This window comes from Calonectris borealis, chromosome 2, assembly GCF_964195595.1.
Source record: "Calonectris borealis chromosome 2, bCalBor7.hap1.2, whole genome shotgun sequence".
NCBI lineage: Eukaryota > Metazoa > Chordata > Aves > Procellariiformes > Procellariidae > Calonectris > Calonectris borealis.
Window position 1 is genome coordinate 12,927,844 of NC_134313.1, and position 22,009 is coordinate 12,949,852.

The 22,009-nt window shown below is 37.8% G+C and overlaps 2 protein-coding genes across 5 annotated transcripts in view; one reads left to right on the forward strand and one right to left on the reverse strand.

The window, feature by feature from the left end:
* The window catches only part of NSMCE2 (NSE2 SUMO ligase component of SMC5/6 complex), a 136,592-nt gene extending 136,214 nt beyond the window's left edge, over positions 1–378 (reverse strand). For both annotated transcript variants that reach the window (XM_075141165.1, XM_075141167.1), the window contains exon 1: positions 192–378. In XM_075141165.1, coding sequence (XP_074997266.1) covers positions 192–360 — 169 coding nt within the window. In that variant the 5' untranslated portion in view covers positions 361–378. The remainder of the gene's footprint in view (positions 1–191) is intronic.
* Positions 379–393: 15 nt separating this feature from the next.
* The window catches only part of WASHC5 (WASH complex subunit 5), a 28,754-nt gene continuing 7,138 nt past the window's right edge, over positions 394–22,009 (forward strand). For 2 of the 3 annotated variants that reach the window (XR_012672256.1, XM_075141163.1), the window contains exons 1-19: positions 394–547; positions 1,468–1,768; positions 4,026–4,171; positions 5,270–5,354; positions 5,626–5,726; positions 6,684–6,876; positions 8,858–9,010; positions 11,552–11,665; positions 12,793–12,964; positions 13,851–13,978; positions 14,836–14,965; positions 16,095–16,207; positions 16,850–17,016; positions 17,649–17,724; positions 18,418–18,528; positions 18,646–18,786; positions 20,235–20,315; positions 20,996–21,097; positions 21,727–21,906. Coding sequence is in view for 2 of the 3 variants with exons in the window: in XM_075141163.1 (XP_074997264.1) it covers positions 1,583–1,768; positions 4,026–4,171; positions 5,270–5,354; positions 5,626–5,726; positions 6,684–6,876; positions 8,858–9,010; positions 11,552–11,665; positions 12,793–12,964; positions 13,851–13,978; positions 14,836–14,965; positions 16,095–16,207; positions 16,850–17,016; positions 17,649–17,724; positions 18,418–18,528; positions 18,646–18,786; positions 20,235–20,315; positions 20,996–21,097; positions 21,727–21,906 (2,379 nt within the window). In the remaining variant the exon portion in view is untranslated. Of the gene's footprint in view, positions 548–782; positions 878–1,467; positions 1,769–4,025; positions 4,172–5,269; positions 5,355–5,625; positions 5,727–6,683; positions 6,877–8,857; positions 9,011–11,551; positions 11,666–12,792; positions 12,965–13,850; positions 13,979–14,835; positions 14,966–16,094; positions 16,208–16,849; positions 17,017–17,648; positions 17,725–18,417; positions 18,529–18,645; positions 18,787–20,234; positions 20,316–20,995; positions 21,098–21,726; positions 21,907–22,009 lie in introns of those variants that run through there. The other variant, XM_075141164.1, reaches the window with a different exon arrangement.

Genomic DNA, 22,009 nt, shown 5'->3' on the forward strand with positions numbered 1-22,009 from the left:
CCGGCCCGGCCCACCCTGCCCCTTGTCAGTCATGCACGGAGGGCAACGGCCCCACGTCCCCTCCCCGCCCGCCTCTCCCTCCTCCATCGGCCGGGAGAGCGGGGCCGCGCACTCCCCCGCCGCTGCCCTCACCCCGCCAGCGGGGAAGGGGGCGGCGAAGGCAGCCACCCTCACCAGCGGCTGCTGCTTACCTAGTCCCAGCCGCCGAGGCCCGACGGAGCTCCTGGGCCGCAGGCGTCCCCCGCACCGACCCTCTCGGCGGCGGGAGCAGGCGGGCGAGCTGGGCCCGGGGGAGGCGGTCCAGGCGGGCGGCGGAACCGCCTCATCAGCCGGCGCCTCTCCACATGACGGCGCCGTCATGTGATGGGAGGGCTCGGCCGCGCCGCACGCAGGGCCGCCACCGCCGCCTCCTTCTCTGCCTCCCGCTGCCTGCGCCTCACCTACCGCCGCAGCTCCCTTCGGGCGGCCGCCGGCCCGGCCCGCAGGCGCTGACGGAGCGGGCCACCCGCTTCGCTGCCGCCACTCACCGCACCGGCGGCGGGGGAGGGTGAGCGCCGCCGAGCGGGGGTGGCACCGGCGGGGAGGCCGCTGGGTGAGGGGAGGCGGCGGGAGCTGGCGGGGGGCCGCCGCCGCTCCGGGGCGGTTGAGTCTCGCGCCGCGGCGGTTGCCCCGAGGCGGGGTTCAAACCGTGAGGGAGAGCGTTGGCGGGAGGGAGGCAGGACCGTTCAAGACGGGCCGGTGACTCGCGTTGGCGGAGGGGGGGTGGGATGCAGTTTAAAGCCCGGTCCGGCTGCTATGGGGTCTAGGGCCCGCTGTGGGCCCCGCGGAGGAGCTCGCTGCAGCAGTAACAACGCCCTGCGTCTCGCCTAACGGGAAGGTCGGGTTCCTGGTTCTCATTTTGGGGCAGAGACAGCATCTTAAATATATCTCAGTGGTCTCTAAGGTTATTGGTGAAAAGTAAGGTCAACTCATAACCTCCCATAAATGTTTCTAAGCATAAAAGCTTAGTTTTAGCAGTGCTGCACTCTCTATCTTGCAGGAAACACGTCAATAAATAAAACTGACCAGGAAATGCACAGCACGGAAGCTAACCCTTCAGCAACAGAAAAGGAATAGAGCTATATCGTTTCCATTTGCTATAAAAGTTTTCCTTGTTGCTGAAGCCTATTACAATGACGGGTTGTATTTTTGAAGTGACTGTTGTAAACACATCTTGTAACATGTTTTTGCTTTCCTTGCTGCTATCTCCTTGTGTGGTCTCAATTGCTTCAGTATTGCTGATCGTTGAGGCAAACACGGTGTATGTGCTGAAGATTAATTCAGTGCATTTTTTTCATTTTACAAAGCTGTGGATAATTTAGATTTCATAAACTGAAAGATTTGAGAGTATGCGTAAAAACACACAGATTAAACTATCAAAAATATGAATATGAACCACTCTGAATGTGTGTGGTTTTGTTTTTACAGGTTATTAATGGAGCAGCTAGTTTTCTCATCAGACTTTCTTCTTCAAATAACCTAAAGACTAACGATCAGAATCTGACTGCAGTACTTCTGCTGCTCTGTCACGTCCAGCTCCACAATGGTTGATTTTCTAGCTGAAAACAATCTCTGTGGTCAGGCAATTCTTCGGATTGTCTCCTGTGGAAATGCCATCATTGCAGAACTTCTGAGACTTTCTGAATTTATTCCTGGTGTTTTCAGGCTAAAAGACAAGGCTGATCAACAGAAGTATGGGGATATCATATTTGATTTCAGTTATTTTAAGGTAAATCCTTTTATTGTTAAACTTCTTAAAGCATTGCTGTCCTGCATGAGGATGCTTCAGGTTATGAAACAGCCATTCCTGACTATTGTGTTTATTATTAGCATTTTTCAGAGTTGACTGTCATGACTTCCTACTTGCTTAGTTTTTACCAAAAATTCACCAAACTGAGGTAGCAATCGGGATATGCTTGCATGCTAACATTCTGCTTCTGGGCTGTCTTGTATTTTATGTGCTTCTGACCATACTCAGCCTCATCTTACTCATTTCAGTGAGCAGAAACAGTCTAGGGAAGGTTCTCTGCTTAGGCCCCTAGGCAGAATATAACTGGTACCTGCACTGAGAGTATCAGGGCAAGGAGGAGGCAATTTTAAGTGCATCCGTACCAGCGCAGTTCCAGCTACACATTTCAAAGTGTTTGATGAGTCATCTGGCCTGTGAACTTTGATGGATACTGATTATATAAGATTTGAGTATTGGTTCTGGGTTTTTTTTTTTAAATTATTATTATTTCCTGCAGAAACTTTAACTTACACTTTCACCAGCAGGTTCTGAGCCTGTGCAGTTGGTTGTTTTCCTTTGGAGCAGTACTGTGGGCAGTATGCCCATCTTCCTTTGGTTATCTGTAGCTTATTCTTTGCAGCCATGAAAACTGCTTTCCGCTTTCCTGTTTGACAGTACTGTGATTGTTCATTCACTGGACTTGTCACATGCGCTTAATAAACAAATAAATCAAAGAGTAGTGTCCATGAAAAGCCCTTGTTTCCCTTAAAAAATTAAGCTTATTGCAGTACTTATTTCCCTCTATCATTCTCCAGCATGATTAAGAAGGAACTACAGAGACTGTCTAATCTGACTTTATCTAGATTGTGCAATTCAAGAAGTGTTAATAGTAAAGCGGGGGGGGAGGGGGGCTTTTTTTTTTTTTTTTTAGTAAGAATTGTAAATTTCAAGTGCTAACTATGAGCTGTGGACACTGAAAACCCTGAGCACAAATAATTTCTGAGATACCTTCAGATCTAAGTGTTTCTTAGAAGTCTTTTTTTTACACTAATTACTTGAAAATTTAAAAGCAGATAGGAATAATTGGTAAGAAATACGATTATCCTTGAAACTATAAGATTTTTGAATGTTAAGGAAGCACAACAGTGCTGCTGCTTTTCAGAGCACCAAAATCCGTGAAAGGCATACTTACACAGCAGAGATTAGTGAATTTACAGATATTTTCACTGCGAATGCACCATTGCTGTATTCATGATTCTTAGAATTACCTAATGAGAAGAGATTTGAGATTTTCAAAACTCAGGCTGTTTAGTTCCTGTATTTGAACTTCATAGGCGGTTTGGGGCCTGCTTTTATACTTTGTTTTATGTAGGTATTTTGCACAAAAAGAGAACAGGAGCATTTTTAAAACCACAAAAAAATTGTCAGCTGGGTATTAAGCTTGATACTTTATTTTAACTCTATTTTAAGTTAGTTTTATGGCGTTTGTGTTGACTAAATCCTTTTAAGCAATGATCTCATGCTGTGGAAACGTTCTGTGGAATGACGTATTTTCAATTAAGTGTTAATAATATTTTCAATTAAACTAATGATATTTTCATTTAGATGGTGGTAGTAAGACCAAATGATGGTTATGAGATACGTTGACAGTGGTAAATGGTCAAAAAAGTTTGTACCATTGCTTTAAGGAAGTCAGGCTCTTCATCCCAACCCTTTAACCCCCACGGTTCTTAATGACATGGTTTCTGCATTAATTTGGGGGACTAGCGCTGAATTAGGTCCAGAATCTGTAAAAAAATTCTCACGTAGGTCTAATACTTTCAAGCAGTTTAAATGTATGAGAAGCTACTTAAGCTCGCCACTGTTTGTGAGGCCTCAATGTTATGGTTTCTAGCTGAGAAATCAATCAGATCAAATGTGTAAAGGAAAAAATTCCAGCAGGGAGATAGTTAGCTCTACAAAAAGCACACAGTGGCTTCAAATGCACTGGGGCTTTACCCAAAGTGTTAATTATTCTTTTCCATTGGGTACGTAGGATAAATTGTATTTAAAATCATTGCAGATTGTAACGAAGTGTAAAACTGATCTTTATGGAATCGATGTTCAATCATAAAGTAGCTTGGTTGGTTTAGTAAGAAATGTTAATTCTGGTGTTGTGCACACAGCGGTGGTTGTACGTGTTCTGTGTCCTACTGAAGAGATGTCAAATAGAGGTCAAAGTCAAATACTGTCTCTAAAGATTAATTTCTTTTCTTAGGGGCCTGAGACATGTGAAGGCAGATTGGAAGCCAAACCTGAGTTATTGGATTTAGATGAAGAGTTTCGTGAAAACAACATTGAAATTTTGACAAGATTTTATCTAGCTTTTCAGAGTGTACATAAATACATTGTAGATTTAAACAGGTATGGTATCTTAAATACATGTGGATTTTCTTGAAGACTAGATTACTGTTTGGTCTTAATAATGGGAAGCTTTTTCCTTAGAGACCCAATACGCTTGCTGTTGGATCATATTCCTATGCACCTGGAAACCTGGATTGCTGGAGCAAACACTAACTTTTACTCCTGCTGTTGCTTACCAGCTTAATATATGACTTGAAAACATTTAACCTCTCTACCTCATTTCCTCAATTGTATATTAGAGCTAATTTTTCTTCTTTATCTTGGAGATTGTCTTGAAGATTTTTTTAATGAAAGGAGACTTCATATTATTAAACTAAGTTTTTTGTGGTCTTGCAAAACAGAATATCAGATAGGGTTTTTTCTTTAACTTTCACTGGCATCATTATTATTATTATTATTATTATTATTATTATTATTATTATTATTCTCAAGTTTGCTACTCTTACGTGTAAAAAACAATATGAAAACTTCATGAAATACTCTAAGAAAAAGTTCCAGGGAATCTTAAGCATAAGAATTGTTTTTGTTACTGATCTTATATGAAAAGATTAATTAAAAGATTTAACAGATGTTTAACATTACTTATTAATAACTAGTGTTACTGGAAAATCCTTTAATAGGAAGAAATCTTCTCTTAATCGAGAGGAACATACTCTATTTCTAGCTCTACCTTCCAAATTGCAATTGAGATGAATTTATGGTATTTCCAGGAGGTATTTTTGAGGTAACTTGAAAATGACAGTTTTACTAAATTTTGGAGTAAAAGCCTTCTCAGTACTCTCTTCTCAGGCTGTCGTCCATCCAGAAGAAGATTCAAGAGGATGTTGGTTGTAAGTTACAAAGTATCCTCTAGTCTCTTTCACATACACCAGCAGGATATGGAAGGAGGCTTTTGCCAACTGGTAGGCTGTAGTTAGGAGTTCTAGCCTCTCATTTCATAGTAGAACATCTCTCCTTTGAAAAACTCCATGCTGCTTGTACTAGGGAAATGTTCTGATGTGTCTGTTGACTTTCAGAGAAAATTGGCCAATTGAGTTCTGAGGACATACGATTTGAGAACAAAATAGTCAATGACCAACTCTTTGTTATGATCCCTAGATATTTAGATGACCTCAATGAAGGAATTTACATTCAGCAAACATTAGAAACGGTCCTCCTTAATGAAGATGGAAAACAGCTTCTAGTAAGTATTGAACTGTTCTGTAATAGTAGAAAATGAACCAACTAGTTTAGTGCCAAACTAGACAAAGATGTAAGTTTACTGAATGCATGGAAATGCTGTGACTCACTTGTAGGAGGACAAAGTCCAAAAATGTATAGCCCGCCATTTTTCATATTGTATTGACTACGTAGTTGATGTTGGGTTAGTTTGCCAGTGCATGTTTGTCTTTACACGTTCCTGCAAAATTGTATTCATGTGATTTCTTCCCTTCGTTCTTCCTTTTACTAAACAGTGTGAAGCTCTCTATTTATATGGAGTCATGCTACTGGTCATTGACCAGAAGATTGAAGGAGAAGTCAGAGAAAGAATGTTGGTTTCCTACTACAGATACAGGTAATGTATATTGGTTTTCAGAAGCACTCGAGGCTGAAAGGATGTAACATGCAGTATATTCAGTTAACTAGGTTATTGAATTAAGATAAATGGAAATATCAGCAACTTTTTGACTGTCTGACCATGCAGATAGACTCTGATAATTCTGCAGAGCTTTCTGCATGTCTGTAGAACTCCTTGCATTAGCTGGTTTTGCAGGTCTAGCTGCAAAACTGAAGCAACAGATTTTTCATGCTGTCACAATAGAAATTTGAAGTCCACTGACATAAACTTTCAGCTAAAACTTTAACATTGCAAGTGCCAGCTATGAAGGTATCACAGGTTCCCAAATGTGTGACCAAATCTTGGTGAAAAGTCCTGACTATCTAGACGACAAATGTATTGCGAGTTAGACTTCTTGTAGTTACAGTGCTTGATTAGTCAAATCAATAATGAGTTTCCAGGGTAGGTTGACAGCATCAGTATGTGACAGTTAGGATCTCAAGGGGTATCAGTGCAAATCCTTTCCCACATATAAAAAAGGTGGTGTCCTGTTCCTATGCTTCTTGGACTATGTTTATGCCTCTCAGTATATAATGAGAGAGGATTCGTTAACTCTGGAATGCAGGAGTGGATCAACAAGGGGAATTCAGAAATGGGGAGCAAAAAAGAAAAATTAAAAAAAAAACAGAACAAAACTCCTCCTCTGAATTTAAAGCTACTTGTTTCTGTTCCTGAATAAAGTTTTTTTTTTTTATTTGTGCTTTGTGTGCTTATCTGGGATTCTGGTATGGACATTTATCAGTGTCTTCCTGTAATATGGTGAACCTTATATTCATGGAGTAAACAACCAAAAATCTCCCAGATCTTAGTATCTGATCATTTTCTTGGAGGAAAAGATGTGGCTACAAGGGGAGGGAGAAGAGGAAATGGTTAGGTCATACAGCTCAATTTTTGTTCCTTTCTTTTGTAAAACAGTGCAGCCCGATCCTCTGCTGATTCCAATTTAGATGATATCTGTAAATTGCTTCGAAGCACTGGATACTCAAGCCAACCTGGAGCTAAAAGACCTCCAAACTACCCCGAGAGTTACTTCAGCAGGGTACCCATAAGTGAAACATTCATTAGCATGGTTATTGGCCGCTTACGGTCAGATGACATTTATAACCAGGTAAGCTACTGTGAGATAGAAGAGGGATCTAAAACTGAATATAAAATTGTGTCTCAGGTTACTCAACCATGAAGCCCAGAAAAAATAAATCACAGAATCACGGAGGTTGGAAGGAACCTCTTGAGATCACGTAGTCAAACCCCCTGGCTCAAGCAGGGTCAGCTAGAGCAGATTGCCTAGGACTGCATCAAGTTGGGTTTTGAGTATCTCCAGAGGTGCAGACTGCAGAACCTCTCTGGGCGACCTGCTCCAGTGTTTGGCCAATCTCACAGCAAAAAACAACTTTATTATTTAATGCCTTTAAATCATAAATGATTGGCCACTCTTAATAACTCTAATTCCTTTGGAGATTCCCATTCTTTTCGTTTCTGCAAAGAGATTCATCATCCCATAGTAGACTGTGTTTAAAAAGAAACGCTAATATCGCACTTCCTAACTATGACAATTGTATTAATAAAGTAAAAGAACAAAAATTGAAGCAACATATGAGTAATGACTGCTATATTTACAGTCTTTTCTAATATGGGTCCTGTGAGAGATCTTTAACAAAGCATTTGCTTTTGAGCAGGATTCAGTCTCTAGCATGGACAAGCAATCTTATTTCTGTAATTATTGGCACACTTTTAGTGAATCCTGGAAAACTGAAGCAGTTTAAGAAAACAAGCATTTGAAGATTAACGAATGATTGTAAGAAATAAACAAAAGTTTAAGTCTTTAGACAGGAGTAATAATTTAAAAGAAGGGACCGTATCGAAAACACTTTGATACTATGGACAGACATATTAACCTTCAAAGCGGAAAAAAATGCCTTTTCAGGTACTACTGTACTGTAAGAATTTTTTAAGTTGTGCAGAGTTCTAGAAACAAAAAAAGAGAACTTAGCAAGTTGTGAAGAGAGCCTATTTTATGACATAATCTATGTCTATGATAGGAAACTGTGAAGTGTTTGTGAGGACTGTTTGTGAGTTTGTAAAGTACTTAACCTAGAATTCTTACTTAAATCAGCTGATATTTTGTATCAAAAGTACTTTTTCTCGTTTTTATATAATATTGTTGGTTTATTGCCTTTGCATTAAAATAATATTACAATTTGTGATTTTTATTTTGTAGTGCTTACAGTTGATAATGAAAAACATTCATGTTTCTATACAAAGCATGATTATAACCTATGCGCTTTTTCCAAATGTAGTACAAAAAGTAGGATAGAAATTTTCAGCTCAACCCAAACCGAATACAGCCTGTTTCACTAAATTATGTTATGTTGAGGTGTTACCTCCTTTGATACTTGCAGCTTATTCTTGATGGAAGTGGGCAGAAGCCTCCTGATTTTTCTTACTGACATTTAACCTGATAAAATAACCAAGGAAAATTAAAGAAAAATAGAATGTTACTAAATAAAAGCAAAGAACTGTTTTCCTAATGACAAATCATTATGTCTTGTTGAATATGATTTTGATGCCAACTTTTTTCTAGCATGGAGGTCTTTTAATATATTATCCTATGGATTTTTTAAATTAAAATTCGGTTGATAGTTTGATTCTTTTTGATCTTGCTGGTACATGGAATTGGTGAATAATTGAATTATCTGCATCCTAATTGCCTCTTACTTCAGTTAAATTAATACTTGTTTCTATCTGCGATGAACTAAACATACCCAGTTGTTATGAAATACTTATTTCTAACTCTGCTCTGTTCAACTCATCTTAAGCTCTTTGGTTCATCCCTCCTTTGACTCATCTACAGCATAGTAATATCTTACTATATCCTGTTAATGTTAGCAGGCGTCTACACAGTCAACTTTTATATTCTGTAAAATATATCTGGTAAATATGCTGCATGTGTAAGCATGTTCAGCTTACCCACATATCCTCCTTACCTCCTAGTATCTATATACCATACTCTTTAATGTGCCCCATAATGTTTGCAAGTGGTTTAAGTTGCATTATATTGTGTTCTGTTTTGTTTTGTTCCCTCTTCCTAGGTTTCTGCATATCCGTTACCAGAACACCGCAGCACTGCCCTGGCTACTCAGGCTGCTATGCTCTATGTGATACTGTATTTTGACCCTTCTATTCTTCACACTCAACAAGCAAAAATGAGAGAGATAGTGGATAAATACTTTCCAGATAATTGGGTAAAAAATAATTCTGTTTTAAAATGATTCCCTGGATTTAATGTAATAGGAACAATTTCCCTTCTTTTTACGACATGCATTATAGAAAATAATAATGTCCTAAAACTAGAATAGGTTCTTCCCTGGGGAAATTTTACTTTGTTCAGAATGAAGCAGCCTGAGTCAAACCTCTGGATAAGCGTGGAAAGCTACCCTTTAAAAATATCCGTTATTGTCTAAAATACTTAAATCAACCACTCTTGATACCATTATGGTAAAGTGAATCATAGAAAAATGTAGCCTGGAAGGTGATATAGGCATCTTCTAGTCCAGCCTTTTCCTCAAAGGAGGGCTAGCTTCAAAGTTAAGTAAGGTTGCCTGGGCTTTGTCCAGTTGTTTTGAAAATATCTAAAATATCTACAGCCTCTGTAGGCACCTGTGGCTGTGCTTAATCACTCTCATGGTGAAGAATTTCTTCCTTCTGTAAAACTGAAATTTTCCTTGTTGTAGCTTGTGACTGTTGCCTCTTGTCTTTTCACTGTGCACGTCTGAGATGGGTCTGGCTCTGTCTTATTCATGACTTCCTTTTAGGTAGTGGAAGACCGCAGTCAGAGCCCTTAGTCATCTTTCTTCCAGCTTAAGCAAACCCAACTCCCTCAGCTTCTATTTTCATAGTGGGTCCCTGTAAGTGTCTTAGTGGCCTTCTATTCAATTCCTTCCCATTTGTTCATGTCTGTCTCATACTGAGGAGCCCAAATCTGGACACTTGACTCTAAATGGGACCTCATGAGAGCTGACTAGATGAGAATAATCACTCCCCTCAATCTGCTGGCTACAGTGTAGCTGACGTAGCATAGTGTATGGTTAGTTTTTGTTGTCATAAGGCTGCATGTCTAATTCATGTTCAGTTTGTCCACCAGACGCTTAGGTCCTTTTCTGTAGAATTGTTACGTAGGCAGTCAGTTCCCAGATTGTGCTGTTGCAAGGGTTTGGTTTTGTCCCAAGCGCAGGACTTTGTATTTATCGTTATTGAACTTCGTGTGGTTTCTGCTGGTGAATTCTACCAGCTTGTCAAGGGTGCTCTGGATGGCAGTCTTGCTCTCTAACAAATCCCCCCATCCTGATGTTATTTGAAAACTTGTTTGAAGATTCATTCCATGCCGTTGTCCAAATAACTTAGAAGCAAAACCTGTCACTCTGCAATTCTGTAGATGTTTTCAGATGCATTGATCAAAATGGAATTACCATGTGTCTCATTATTGAGACTTAGGTTTTCCACTCAGAAGCCCTAGTCTGCAAAAAATGCTACTGAAGTAGACTGGCATGTAACAATAGAGTCCCCAGGTAGTCTATATCAAAGGGAATCAGACTTAACAAAGAATCTATAAATTAATTTGTGTATCTCTATTGGTTTCAAATTGTATTCTTCTGTACCATAAGTGAAACAGTGAAGAAAGGAGGGAAGAAACTGTAATAGCTGGCTGTTTTAATAGACATTAGAACCCATCAGTTTCTGAAAAACGGCAAGCTTATTTTATAAATGAGAACTTGACATTGTGAATTTTTGATTATGCCAGCATTTTTATTCACTTGACTTGATAGTACAAACTGTTATTTTAAGACAACACCTATCTTCTTGTGATCAGGTATGGATGAGTTAGCTGCATCATACAGAATACTTAACTCTTAGGCTGGTTTCAAATCATTGTTAGCAGTTGAAGTGCAGCCTTTTGAGGAACTGTCATCTACAGGAAATGATGAGTTTCACTTCAGCAATATGAGAGGGATCCTCATATCAGCAGACCAGTGTCCCATTTGCCTTTACTGGCTTCCTTTTTGACACTGTCAGAAGAGCTCAAAGGCTGACAGTGTCCCCCTAGATGTGATCACTCCAGGATGGGGGAATATTAGAGCAATAGTGTGACAAAGCTCATAATGCCACAGCTCTATATATCCTTCGTCTGTCGGTAACCCAAGACTTCCATTTTTAATCAAGTATCTTACAAACACTTGCAAGTCAATCGCAATTCTGTGTTTTTAATCACACTCAAACTTGGGCTAGGGATCTGAAATCAATTTCTCTTTGCTCCTTAAAAATCACAGCATGGAATCATAACTTCCTTCTGTTTGTGGTCACTGTAGAAGATGCATTACATTTCAATTTTGACCTTTGGGCATTCTTAGAGTAGGATTAATTGTAGTAGTTTTTCCCTTTACATAGTCATTTCCCCAGTTGCTTTTGTCAGTCTCCTGCATAGCATCATGGAAATGAAAAAGAAGTCATAAGTTCATGGGCAGAAAAAAATAGAGGCCAAGGATCATACATAGTGACTGAAAGAACTGTCAGCTTGTCTTCAGAACTAAGCCTCTAGTTAACTGTGTACCCGTTATTTCAAAGTCTTCTTACTCCTTGATTTCCAAAGGTGATGGAGCTACCAAAAAGGTTTAGTTGTCTCATATTTATACCCACAGCATATCACTTTCTACTTATATTGCTAAATGAAAAGTATGTCTTTCTCTTAATAAGAATGTAAGCTTCTTGTTTTCTGCTTCCAATCTTAGGTTATTAGCATTTACATGGGAATCACTGTAAATCTAGCAGAAGCATGGGAACCCTACAAAGCTGCTAAAACTGCCCTCAACTACACGCTGGATCTTTCAAATGTCAAAGAGCAGGTACATAAGCGAGAGTTAAGTATCTTTAGCAAGATTCAAGCTGTGTGGGCATCTCAAGTATGTTATATGACATCAATAATGCATGGGTCTTTTTTTCTTGCATACAATTGTTTGTATTACATTCAAGTACAATACTTTGAGTAGATAACTTTGTACATAACTTTGAGTTAAAAATACTTCCAAGTTTCAAAATCTGGTCTTCATAGCACTGCTTGTTTTACTTCCTCTTGCAGTGTTTGTTTCCCCTAAAAGTTTCAGGGTTGTGATTTGACTGAACCGATGCTAGCACTCATTGCCATGTTGTTCAGTATTGGGATGACTTAAGGTGACTTTGGTCTTTCATAGATAACAGTTTTAGAAGTTACACATTTATGCTGACAGTGTGTGGCACTCAGTTTTAAATGGGGTCTTCCAAATTAAATAAACAATAATCTGGAAAAAGCATCTGATTTAAAAAAATGATACTGGAATATTGTATGATGCAATGCAGTTAGTTCTTTTTATGTGAAATCATTTTTTCCATACTTAAAAAACAATGAGTAATACTGAATTGGTTGATTGTTTGCCCAATCAACAAATCAGTTGACTGATGATAGCTAAATGCCTCCTTAGAATCTGACCTCAGTGCTCAGGAAAGAACATACAGAAGTGTCTAATTAAGAGAACTGTACTATTTATTGTCTAGTAAACTTAGGGAATATGAGCAGACAATTTTCCTTAGTCTTTAGGGAAGAATTTCACTAAGTAAAACTGACATTTAATTCATAACAAGTATTTCCGTTCTGGAATAGATTTTTTTTGTTGTTCTTTTGCATTAGGCAACAAAATATTAGTACTATTTTTTAGGAATGGTTTCTATAGAGTACGTAAGTGAGTATAGGAAGTTTACAAGTCTGCATTTTTGAAACATTATGCTTCCTGTGTAGGCTCTTTGCTTTAAAATTTAGCTTGCATCCTTTGTCATGCAGTTGCAGTATATGATATTGCTTACTAGTAATGGTAATAATTTTTATAGCACTTTTTTGATCTATGTGCCCTTTAAGTTCTTCGGAAGCCACAGTCACATTGTACATGAAGTATTCCATTTGAGGCAAGGATTATATTGATGCAAGCTTTATATATTTAAGGCAAGCAGATATGCTGCAGTCACTGAGCGAGTGCACACCCAGGTGCAGCAGTTTCTCAAAGAAGGCTGTCTAAGGGAAGAGCTAGTGCTGGACAACATTCCCAAGCTGCTGAATTGCCTGCGAGACTGCAACGTAGCAATCCGCTGGCTGATGCTTCACACTGCAGACACAGGTAAGACATCATGCTATACTTTTATTACAGAGCGGTCAATCCTGCTATACTGGTGCTTCATGCTATGTCCCGAGGGAAGTTCAGTGTGTGCTGCTGTTGAAGTCAGCAGAGTTTCATCTACTGTTTCCAATAGATTGTTGAGCTGTTCTTTTGCTAACAGTCTCTTAAAGTCTTCGGCTGAAACGGCACACGTGCATTTCCGTAATTCTTGCGAGCTAGACACAGGTATAAAAAGTAGTAGAAGAAGTCGTGATCCTGTTGAATAATGCTCTGCAGAAAAAGTCTGGGAAATTTATCTTTTTCTGCCTTATCACTTAAAGCATCATTCTGAAAGTTTTACCTAGCACCAAAAGGAAAGCAGTTGCCAACTTCTCAATATCTTAGCAATTAATAGTTTAAAATCAAGGTTTTTATTCTGTTGAACTGAAATTCAACTGAAACTGTTGAATAATGTCTCTGACGTGAGTTTGGGTCTGTAAACTTACTTATGTAGACATTCTCTTGGTTGAATGCTTGTGCTGTCTTTGAGGCTTCTTGGTATGTGAGAGGGCTTCTGTTACACCTCCATCCATTTTCTGTAACGGTTTCAGAAATGTTGATCTCTGGGCTTCTCAGTCAGGTGTACTAAATTCACATTTGGTTTGCAGAAGCCAGCAGAAGAGTTTTAAGAAGGCTGAAGCACCACAGAAACCTTAATTATTTCCTATTCTAAGGAAAGGTTGTACTAGGGTGGTGAGATCCATGTAAATGGAGAACAAGTGGGGACTTACATATCAGAGCAAAATGTTTTTGCTTTCAAGCTATTAAAAAAAGAGTCTATTTACAAAGATTGAAAAGCTTGGCCAAATTCTGTAACAGTGGAGAAATGTTGTCTTTCTGTTTTCAGCTTGTGATCCAAATAACAAACGTCTCCGCCAGATAAAGGATCAAATTCTAACAGACTCAAGGTACAATCCCAGGATCCTTTTCCAGCTTCTTCTGGATACAGCTCAATTTGAATTCATTTTGAAAGAGGTAATGTGCTGCTGCCTTCTTCAGAGTTTTCCCCTGGATGGCAGAACAGAGCTGAAGACTTGCATAGTAGGGGTACATTTACTGCACAGTCCACTTACATAAAGAACGATTATTTTGATTTGTTAATTGTGAGTTTCCTATAGAAGATTACAAACTACTATTGCTTGGAAGTGACTTTTGCAGTCTTCTCAATAATTGGCAGTTTTCATTCTTACCCAGCGTGTTTATATTTACTCAGAATTTTGCATGAACATCCTGATAACAGGCATAGTAAAATCTATTGAGGAAGCTGCATAAGATTTTATGCTGCCATACTTCTCTTTTTCAGGCTTTCTTTTAAACAGAGACGAAAGCCTATGTATGTTGAACATAAGCTGCTAAGAAAACTCCTACACCTATGTATGAAGTTCTGCCATTTCTAAAAGATTCCCCATTAATGCTCTGCTACTAACCTGGTGGAATATATGAGAGTATGCTTAACTTCAAGTACATGCTTTTTTGCCTTGGAATTCTCTGCATAGGCCAAGATGACTATGTGAAGTATAAGTCAATATTAGACGAGAGTTTCCTAGGATCTCTAAGCTAAAAAATTACTGGATATTTTTATAAGTGACTAAAAATTAACAATATCTGCATCATACTGTTTTTTCAAATTCAGTTAATTTCTGTCATTGTATGTCCATCACATTGGCTGTATTTCTTAATGTTTTTAATTTTGTATTTAATATTCTGGCAAGATCTTGAAGTTACGTAGTAGTCACTGTAAGTCAGTTCCATCTGTTTTCAGTATTTTATTTCATCTATTGTAGTATGCCTTCTTGCCAGTTTTGTAAACCAAATGCTTCATTTTTCAATAGATGTTCAAGCAGATGCTGTCAGAAAAACAAACAAAATGGGAGAACTATAAAAAAGAGGGATCTGAAAGGATGACTGAGCTTGCTGACGTCTTCTCAGGAGTTAAACCTCTTACTAGAGTGGAGAAAAATGGTAATTATTAAAAACTAAACTGTAAGGGGAAAAAAAGTAATTTTATTTTTTATTTCTAAGCTGATACCAAAAGAAAACACATGAGGCTAATACAGATAATGAGAAAAATTTTCATTTTTTTTCCCCTTAGCTACCACAGAGGTCTCTTGCACGCTGTCTTATTTAGGTTTCCTGCATATATTCCATATGTAAGCCGTATTTAGGTACCTAATATTTAGATGGCCATATTTTTAAAAATATTTTTTATCACTTTATTTAGATACGCCAGGTAAGACTATGAAATGTGAGTTCACTTTTCTGTGTATAATGGAGTTCACATTACTGTGCTCTATGTATAAAGAAGTGCAAAGATGATGCCCATTAAATATGGGGATGGTTTAACCTCTCTTCTCATTCTCTCTCTAGTTGTAACCTGGATTTCTGTTGTATCAGCATTTTTTCAAACCTCATTTTACTTCTCATCTGCACTGAGTGGTATTCTCCAAGTTCTCAAAGGACTTAAAAGCCTTGAGCCTGTATTTGTTTCCAAATTTCTTGCTCTGTTTTTTGAAATACCTTTTTTATTTCTTGAACTGGTATAAGAATAAAAATTGTAAATAACTCTCTCATTTGATCAGGAACACTGCATAAAGTGTCAATGTAAGGGCAACATTTGTCATCAATCCAAAACAACAAAACTTAGAATACAGGCAATTTTCTCACTTGCTTCCACTTAAAAGCAGAATTACCTTACTGAAATATTTCCCTTCATCTTTTTGATGTCAGCAAGCTTGCAGCTGAAACATAGAAATTGCAACTGCCAAGGCAATTAACATTGTAAAACAGTTTGTAAAACAAAAATTTATGATTTAAAGGGCTTTATCATCTTTGTATAGATTTTATAACGCCCATTTGTGTTGGTAGTTGTTTTTTTAATGTTGTATGTGAAACTTACCTGAGCATTTGCCACTTTACAAGTCTACATGTTGAAAGACTAGAAATGAAAGAGTAAGATGAAAACTTTTTAAACAATCTCCTAAATGTATAGGGGTGTGTGTGTGTGTGTTTGTTTTGACTAGCAAGTTCCCTGTGTCTTTGTTACTTACCTTACATGCAAAGATTTGATTAAATTTTTCTTGTTCTTACATAGAAAATCTTCAGGCTTGGTTCAGAGAAATCTCCAAGCAAATAATGTCTCTAAACTATGATGATTCCACCGCAGCAGGCAGAAAAACTGTGCAGCTAATACAGGCACTGGAGGAGGTATGGCAAAGAAATTTTCAGATAAATTACTTCGTCCTTTTGAAAAATAGCATTTGATACACATGCACGGATTTCCGATAGATGAGTTACAAAACAGATCTGCATTTTAACAATTGTTAAGTCTGTAGATCTTTGCAGTTTTATATATACAGTCAGCAAGACTTGCTTATAGACCTTGTGATTGTAAAATATGGGATATAGCATGAAAAATCATGTCACCTGCAGCTGAGGATTAGTAGGGTTTTTCAAAGAAATGAATTCAGTATTAAACATTATTTGGCAACATTACTTATTTTATTAGAAACTCTGAAAATAAATTCATTTGAAACTAGAGAGGGTAATTTGAAAGGCAAAATAAAAATATCCATATTTGTTATGTGTACATTTCTTCTACTTCCAGGGTATAAAAGAATATTCAGTATGGTGTTTCACAGTACACCTCCTCAAGTAACTTTGTGAAATTTATTATTTAACTGCGGTTTAAAGTAGGCCAAGATTTGTTAGTGTCTTACTGTAATAACAGTAATCCTGAAGAAATATGTCAGTTTACTGATTCTATTTGTATTGCTGTCCTTAAAGATGGACAGAAAAAAAAGGGGTTGTTTTATGGGGTTGGTTTGTTTGTTTGTTTTTTAAATATAGGTCCAAGAGTTTCACCAGCTGGAAACTAACCTGCAAGTTTGCCAGTTTCTGGCTGACACCCGCAAATTTCTCCATCAGATGATCCGAACTATCAACATCAAAGAAGAGGTCTTGATCACCATGCAGATAGTTGGTGATCTTTCTTATGCTTGGCAATTAATTGACAGGTATCTTAGCAGGAGCTTTTTCTTCTAAATCAGTCATCATTTGCAAAACTTGTGGGAAATAACATGCATAAATATTATTAATACTATAAACTTTTCCAATTTAAAAACAATCTTGAAGCTTTGTTCTGTGAATTAGGTATATTTAACTCTCATCAACTTGAATAAGAATTAACAGCCATCCTTGTCATGTTAGCTGCAGGTTAAGTGATACTGTATCTTTTTACTGTCTATCTTGTTCTAACTGTAACAATTTTGTTAAGCTTCTATCTCCAGCCTTTAGTCTAATTAAGTCTTCTCCAAAATGCTGGAGTTCCTGTTTCAACCAAAAACAAACAAAAAGACAAATGTTAGAGAACTCCTTTTCCATGGTGTGATTTTGCTGAGCTGCTATTTCAGTACCTTGGCTGTTAACGCTCCCTGACGCCCTCTTCTTTTGCCCCACCTACCCCTTTATCTTACAGGTTTTTCCTAGTCAGTATCTCTTCAGACCAAAATCCTCCTTTAGTGAAGATCTTTAGTGATCTCCTGTGCCATTTCTAGATTACACTGGTGCTGGTAACATATGATTTAAGAGCTGAAAATAAGAGTTTCAGGGGAAGAAGCTGATTTCTTTTGTTTGTTTCCTACTCCAGCTTTACATCTATTATGCAGGAAAGCATAAGAGTCAGTCCATCTATGGTAACTAAACTCAGAGCCACTTTTCTCAAGGTAAGTATGAACAATAGTGAATGTACTTGAATGCTGCAGGTCAACCAAAGCATTTGTTAAATAGGTCTTAAGGCTGTGAAGTCACAAGAGAGTCAAAACTTCGTTTTACCAGCATTGTCTATATCCAGAGTTTTTAGACAGTATTAAATTAACTCAAGGTTATTTTAAAGAAAAGAAAACCAAGTTTTTTTATGCAACCAGTTATATTGCTGCTGTTAGGCAAATAAGTCTCATCATCCAGCCTTTACTCATTACAGTTATTTGCTGGAAACATTGGTGCATAGGTGGCATCCTCTGCATATGTACCAGAGGAGGCTGAAGGAATTGCAAAAGTTACGTTGGCTATGCCCTTTGTCTGTCATGATGAAGATCTGGCATCAGATGAAAATATTTTCTGTAGAAATAAGAATGGGAAATAGCATGGGGAGGAGTGTAAAATTACATGGAAAAAAGTATCTCATGGTAAGATTTTAAAAAAATGAATAAGGGAGCATAGCGTTATAGACTGTTGGACTTTTGACTTCTAACAATTTTTTTTTCTGTTGACAAACCTGATGTTGTAACACTGCTCCTTAGGAAGAACTTAGTGCTTTGAGTTATAGGTTAAGAGCCTGAGAGAGCAAGAGAGTTCAAGCATGCAATTTATATTAGAAAAACAGACATGTGAAGTTAAAATGTTGACTTTATTTCTAGCTTGCTTCTGCTCTTGACTTGCCACTTCTCCGTATCAATCAAGCAAACAGTCCTGATCTTCTCAGCGTATCACAGTATTATTCTGGCGAATTGGTTTCCTATGTTAGAAAGGTAGGCATTTGAAGAGACGTAATTGTCTTGTTCTCTAACTACTTTTCCTTAATTGAAGATTTATTTTTTTTAATGAGAATATGCTGACTACGTTTGTTTCTTCTCTCATTTACAAAGGTTCTACAGATAATTCCCGAAAGCATGTTTACATCTCTTCTCAAAATTATAAAGCTTCAGACTCATGATATCATTGAAGTGCCTACTCGCCTTGATAAGGACAAGCTACGAGATTATGCTCAGCTTGGACCACGATACGAGGTGCAGTTAAAACAGGGAATTCTGAAAAAGCGTATCTTATAGGTGGCCAACTTCAACCTAAGTTTAAATAGGTACCACTCCATAGAGTTTTACTTTAATAGTGAAGTTGGATTTGTTGACTGAGTAAGAATTAAAATTGACTAGTGTTATCACGAGTATACCTTAAGTTTCCTGAGGATAAATGAGTAACTTCTGCTCTTCTGTTTGTAAAAGTTTAAACTTTTGATCTTGTAGAAAAGAAGAGGAAAACTAAATATATTTATTAATGAAGTTAAAGATTTTGGGGCTTATTTAGGTAAGGGGGGTGGGGGGAACCCTAAAAACCTGAGTCTGAAATGAAGCTCTCCAGAATTGGAATGCTTGTTCCAGGAGAAGAAGGTTGAAGACTGAATAAGTCAGCAGGCTTAAGCTTTTTGCTGCCCTCAAATGTGAAGACAGGATGGAGGCACATTGATTTGATCAGATAAAGCTGCTATTGCTCATTGGCTTTTTGTAGGTTTTTTTTCTGCACTGTTATCAGTCTGGAAGAGTGAGCAAACATTAAAATTATTTGGGTTTGTTTTTAATAGAGGAAGATGAGGAGCAAAATCCTGAGTAGACCAGTAACTCTTTCCCTCAGAGAACGTATCTTTTAGCTCTCCAATTATCAGTTAAGATGCCAGCATTTTCCAGCAGTTTTTCAAAGTGCTCACTTGTTAGGAGTTTTATATAAACAGGCTGTGGTCTCGGATTAAGCTGACGTACAGACCTAAACACTAGGTTCAGACTCCCCCATTAAACTTTGGAAAGACATTTGGGGGGGCAGGGATGGAGGAAGAGGCAGTATTCAATATTTCTTTTATTTTGAGGAGGTAGAGGGGAAACTAATCATCTCACATAAAAGCTTTTCACTTTTGATTACTGTGGAATTGTAAGTCTGAACTATGTTGTCTCTATTCTATGTTGTAAATGTCTTAACGGCAAAAGGCTGGCTCGTCTGAACTCTGAGCTAAGGGTGCTCACCTAATAATTTAAAACTAAGTAAATGTGCTACTGTATTAAATCAGTGGAAATACTGGACTCATTGCTGGCAGCAGGCTTTATTATGGAATAACTACTTCAAGCTGTGTCCCTAGCCTGCTCAAAGGGACAGCTTAGAGTTTTGTCCATGATGTTTGGTACACACATGATTTAGCCAGCTAGGTCTTTCCTCCCGTAATCTCGGTAAAGCCTGTGAGAGTTACCTGTTCTTTCCTACTGGTTACATACCTATATTGATCTAATTAAAAGAAAGATTATTATTGTACTATAAGTAAGTCTAGAAGAAGATGTAAAATTGAAAGTATATCAGTGCAAATTACACTAATCTAAAATAGGAAGCTACCATTGGGAAAGATATATCTTTTTAGAGTAATTATTTGAATCTATTGAATCACTTCAATAAATTGTATTTTCTCTTTCTATTAAAGGTTGCCAAGCTAACCCACGCGATTTCAATCTTCACTGAAGGTATCCTCATGATGAAAACTACTTTAGTTGGTATCATCAAGGTAATGTTCCATTATTCCAGTAGGAAGAAGTCATTCAATTAGCACTTTAGCACAGATGTTTCAGGACATTAAGCAAGACCTTGAGGAAAGATAAAAAGACGGGAAAAAATAAGTTTGCATACAAATTTTCAAATGGCGATGCCTAATTTGGCATTCAGATAAGAACTGTATTATTTAAGGTTGTTAAGAACCCATAGTCCTCATTGTAAATAGATTCATCAACCTTACTTGACACTCTTCCCACCCCTCTACCCCCCCCCCCCGCCCCCCGAAAAGTGACTGCAAGCTTTTCTGAAGAGCTATTTCTTCCATTGGCAAAGAGTGCTCTTCCTACATTAAGATATACCTCTTTCAGGACCAGGAGCAAGTATTGTTGAAGAGATATACACTTCTTAATGTGTACTTGCTTCTTATAATTGTATGACATTCTCAATGCATCATTAACAAAGGTTGAACATGGGGACTACAAACCTTTGCCATTCAACTTAAAGGAGTCATTTATTGTCTAGTAGAAGTATTTAAATATTTATTCTTTAGACAAGCAGTGGTGGGAAAGTGCATCTGTTAGCAGTGCTTTCCAATTCGTCATAAGTATTTAATATCTGTCTTGGGACAAATGAAATCCTTTGTATTTTTTTATACCTTTCTGACTTTAAGAAAAAAATGTTTCTTCTACTTAGGTGGACCCAAAACAGTTACTAGAGGATGGAATAAGGAAGGAGCTGGTAAAACGGGTAGCCCTAGCTCTTCACAGGGGACTCATCTTTAATCCTAGAGCCAAGGTGTGTAATAGCTTGATTTAATTTTTTTTTTAATGTATCTTGGGTTTTCTGGGACCTCTTTTATGATACTACCTTCTAGAAAATAATTTGTACTTTTCTGTGCAGATTTCCTTTTGGTAAAGAAGTACACTTTTTGAACTTCTTAAAGGTTATTTGGAATGCCTTATTTGATGTGAAAATGAGTTTATAAACTGCTAAGAGTACATAGAATTAAAAAGCATATTTTAATTCTATTGCCAAGTGTCCTATCAATTCTGAGTTCACAGTTCTGTCTTTGTCTGTGATGACTGATGACAACACATGATATGTATAAGCCAGGTAAACATAGAAAGACAATGACAGAATAAGGAGTGTGTCCAGATTCTTGAGTCTCCCAGATCAATTAATAGTACCACTGAAGCCTAAAATAAACATTAAAAGCAGGAGGAAGAAATATTTAGCAAGAATAATTACTTCAGATATGAAACAACCACTGATAAATTTCTCAGCACTTTTCAGTTCTGGCTGGAGCATATTGAAATCCTCTCAAGGTTGCTGTGTAAAGGCATTTAGAAGCCTTTTACATTTTCTTTGTATTCTACCTGTTCACAGTTTTGTTTTTATCTTTTTTTTTTTTCCCCCATCTGTAGCCAAGTGAACTGATGCCCAAACTGAAAGAAATGGCAGCCACAATGGATGGGTTCCATCGGTCATTTGAATATATCCAGGATTATGTCAACATATACGGCTTAAAAATTTGGCAAGAGGAAGTGTCTCGTATTATTAACTACAATGTGGAACAGGAGTGCAATAACTTCTTAAGAACAAAGGTCTAGTCAAGAATGAGTAAAATGTTGATAAATGTCTTTATATTTGGATGTTAAAGCTTGTGAATGATGGAGCATATGTACCCCATTGTGCACAATCCATACT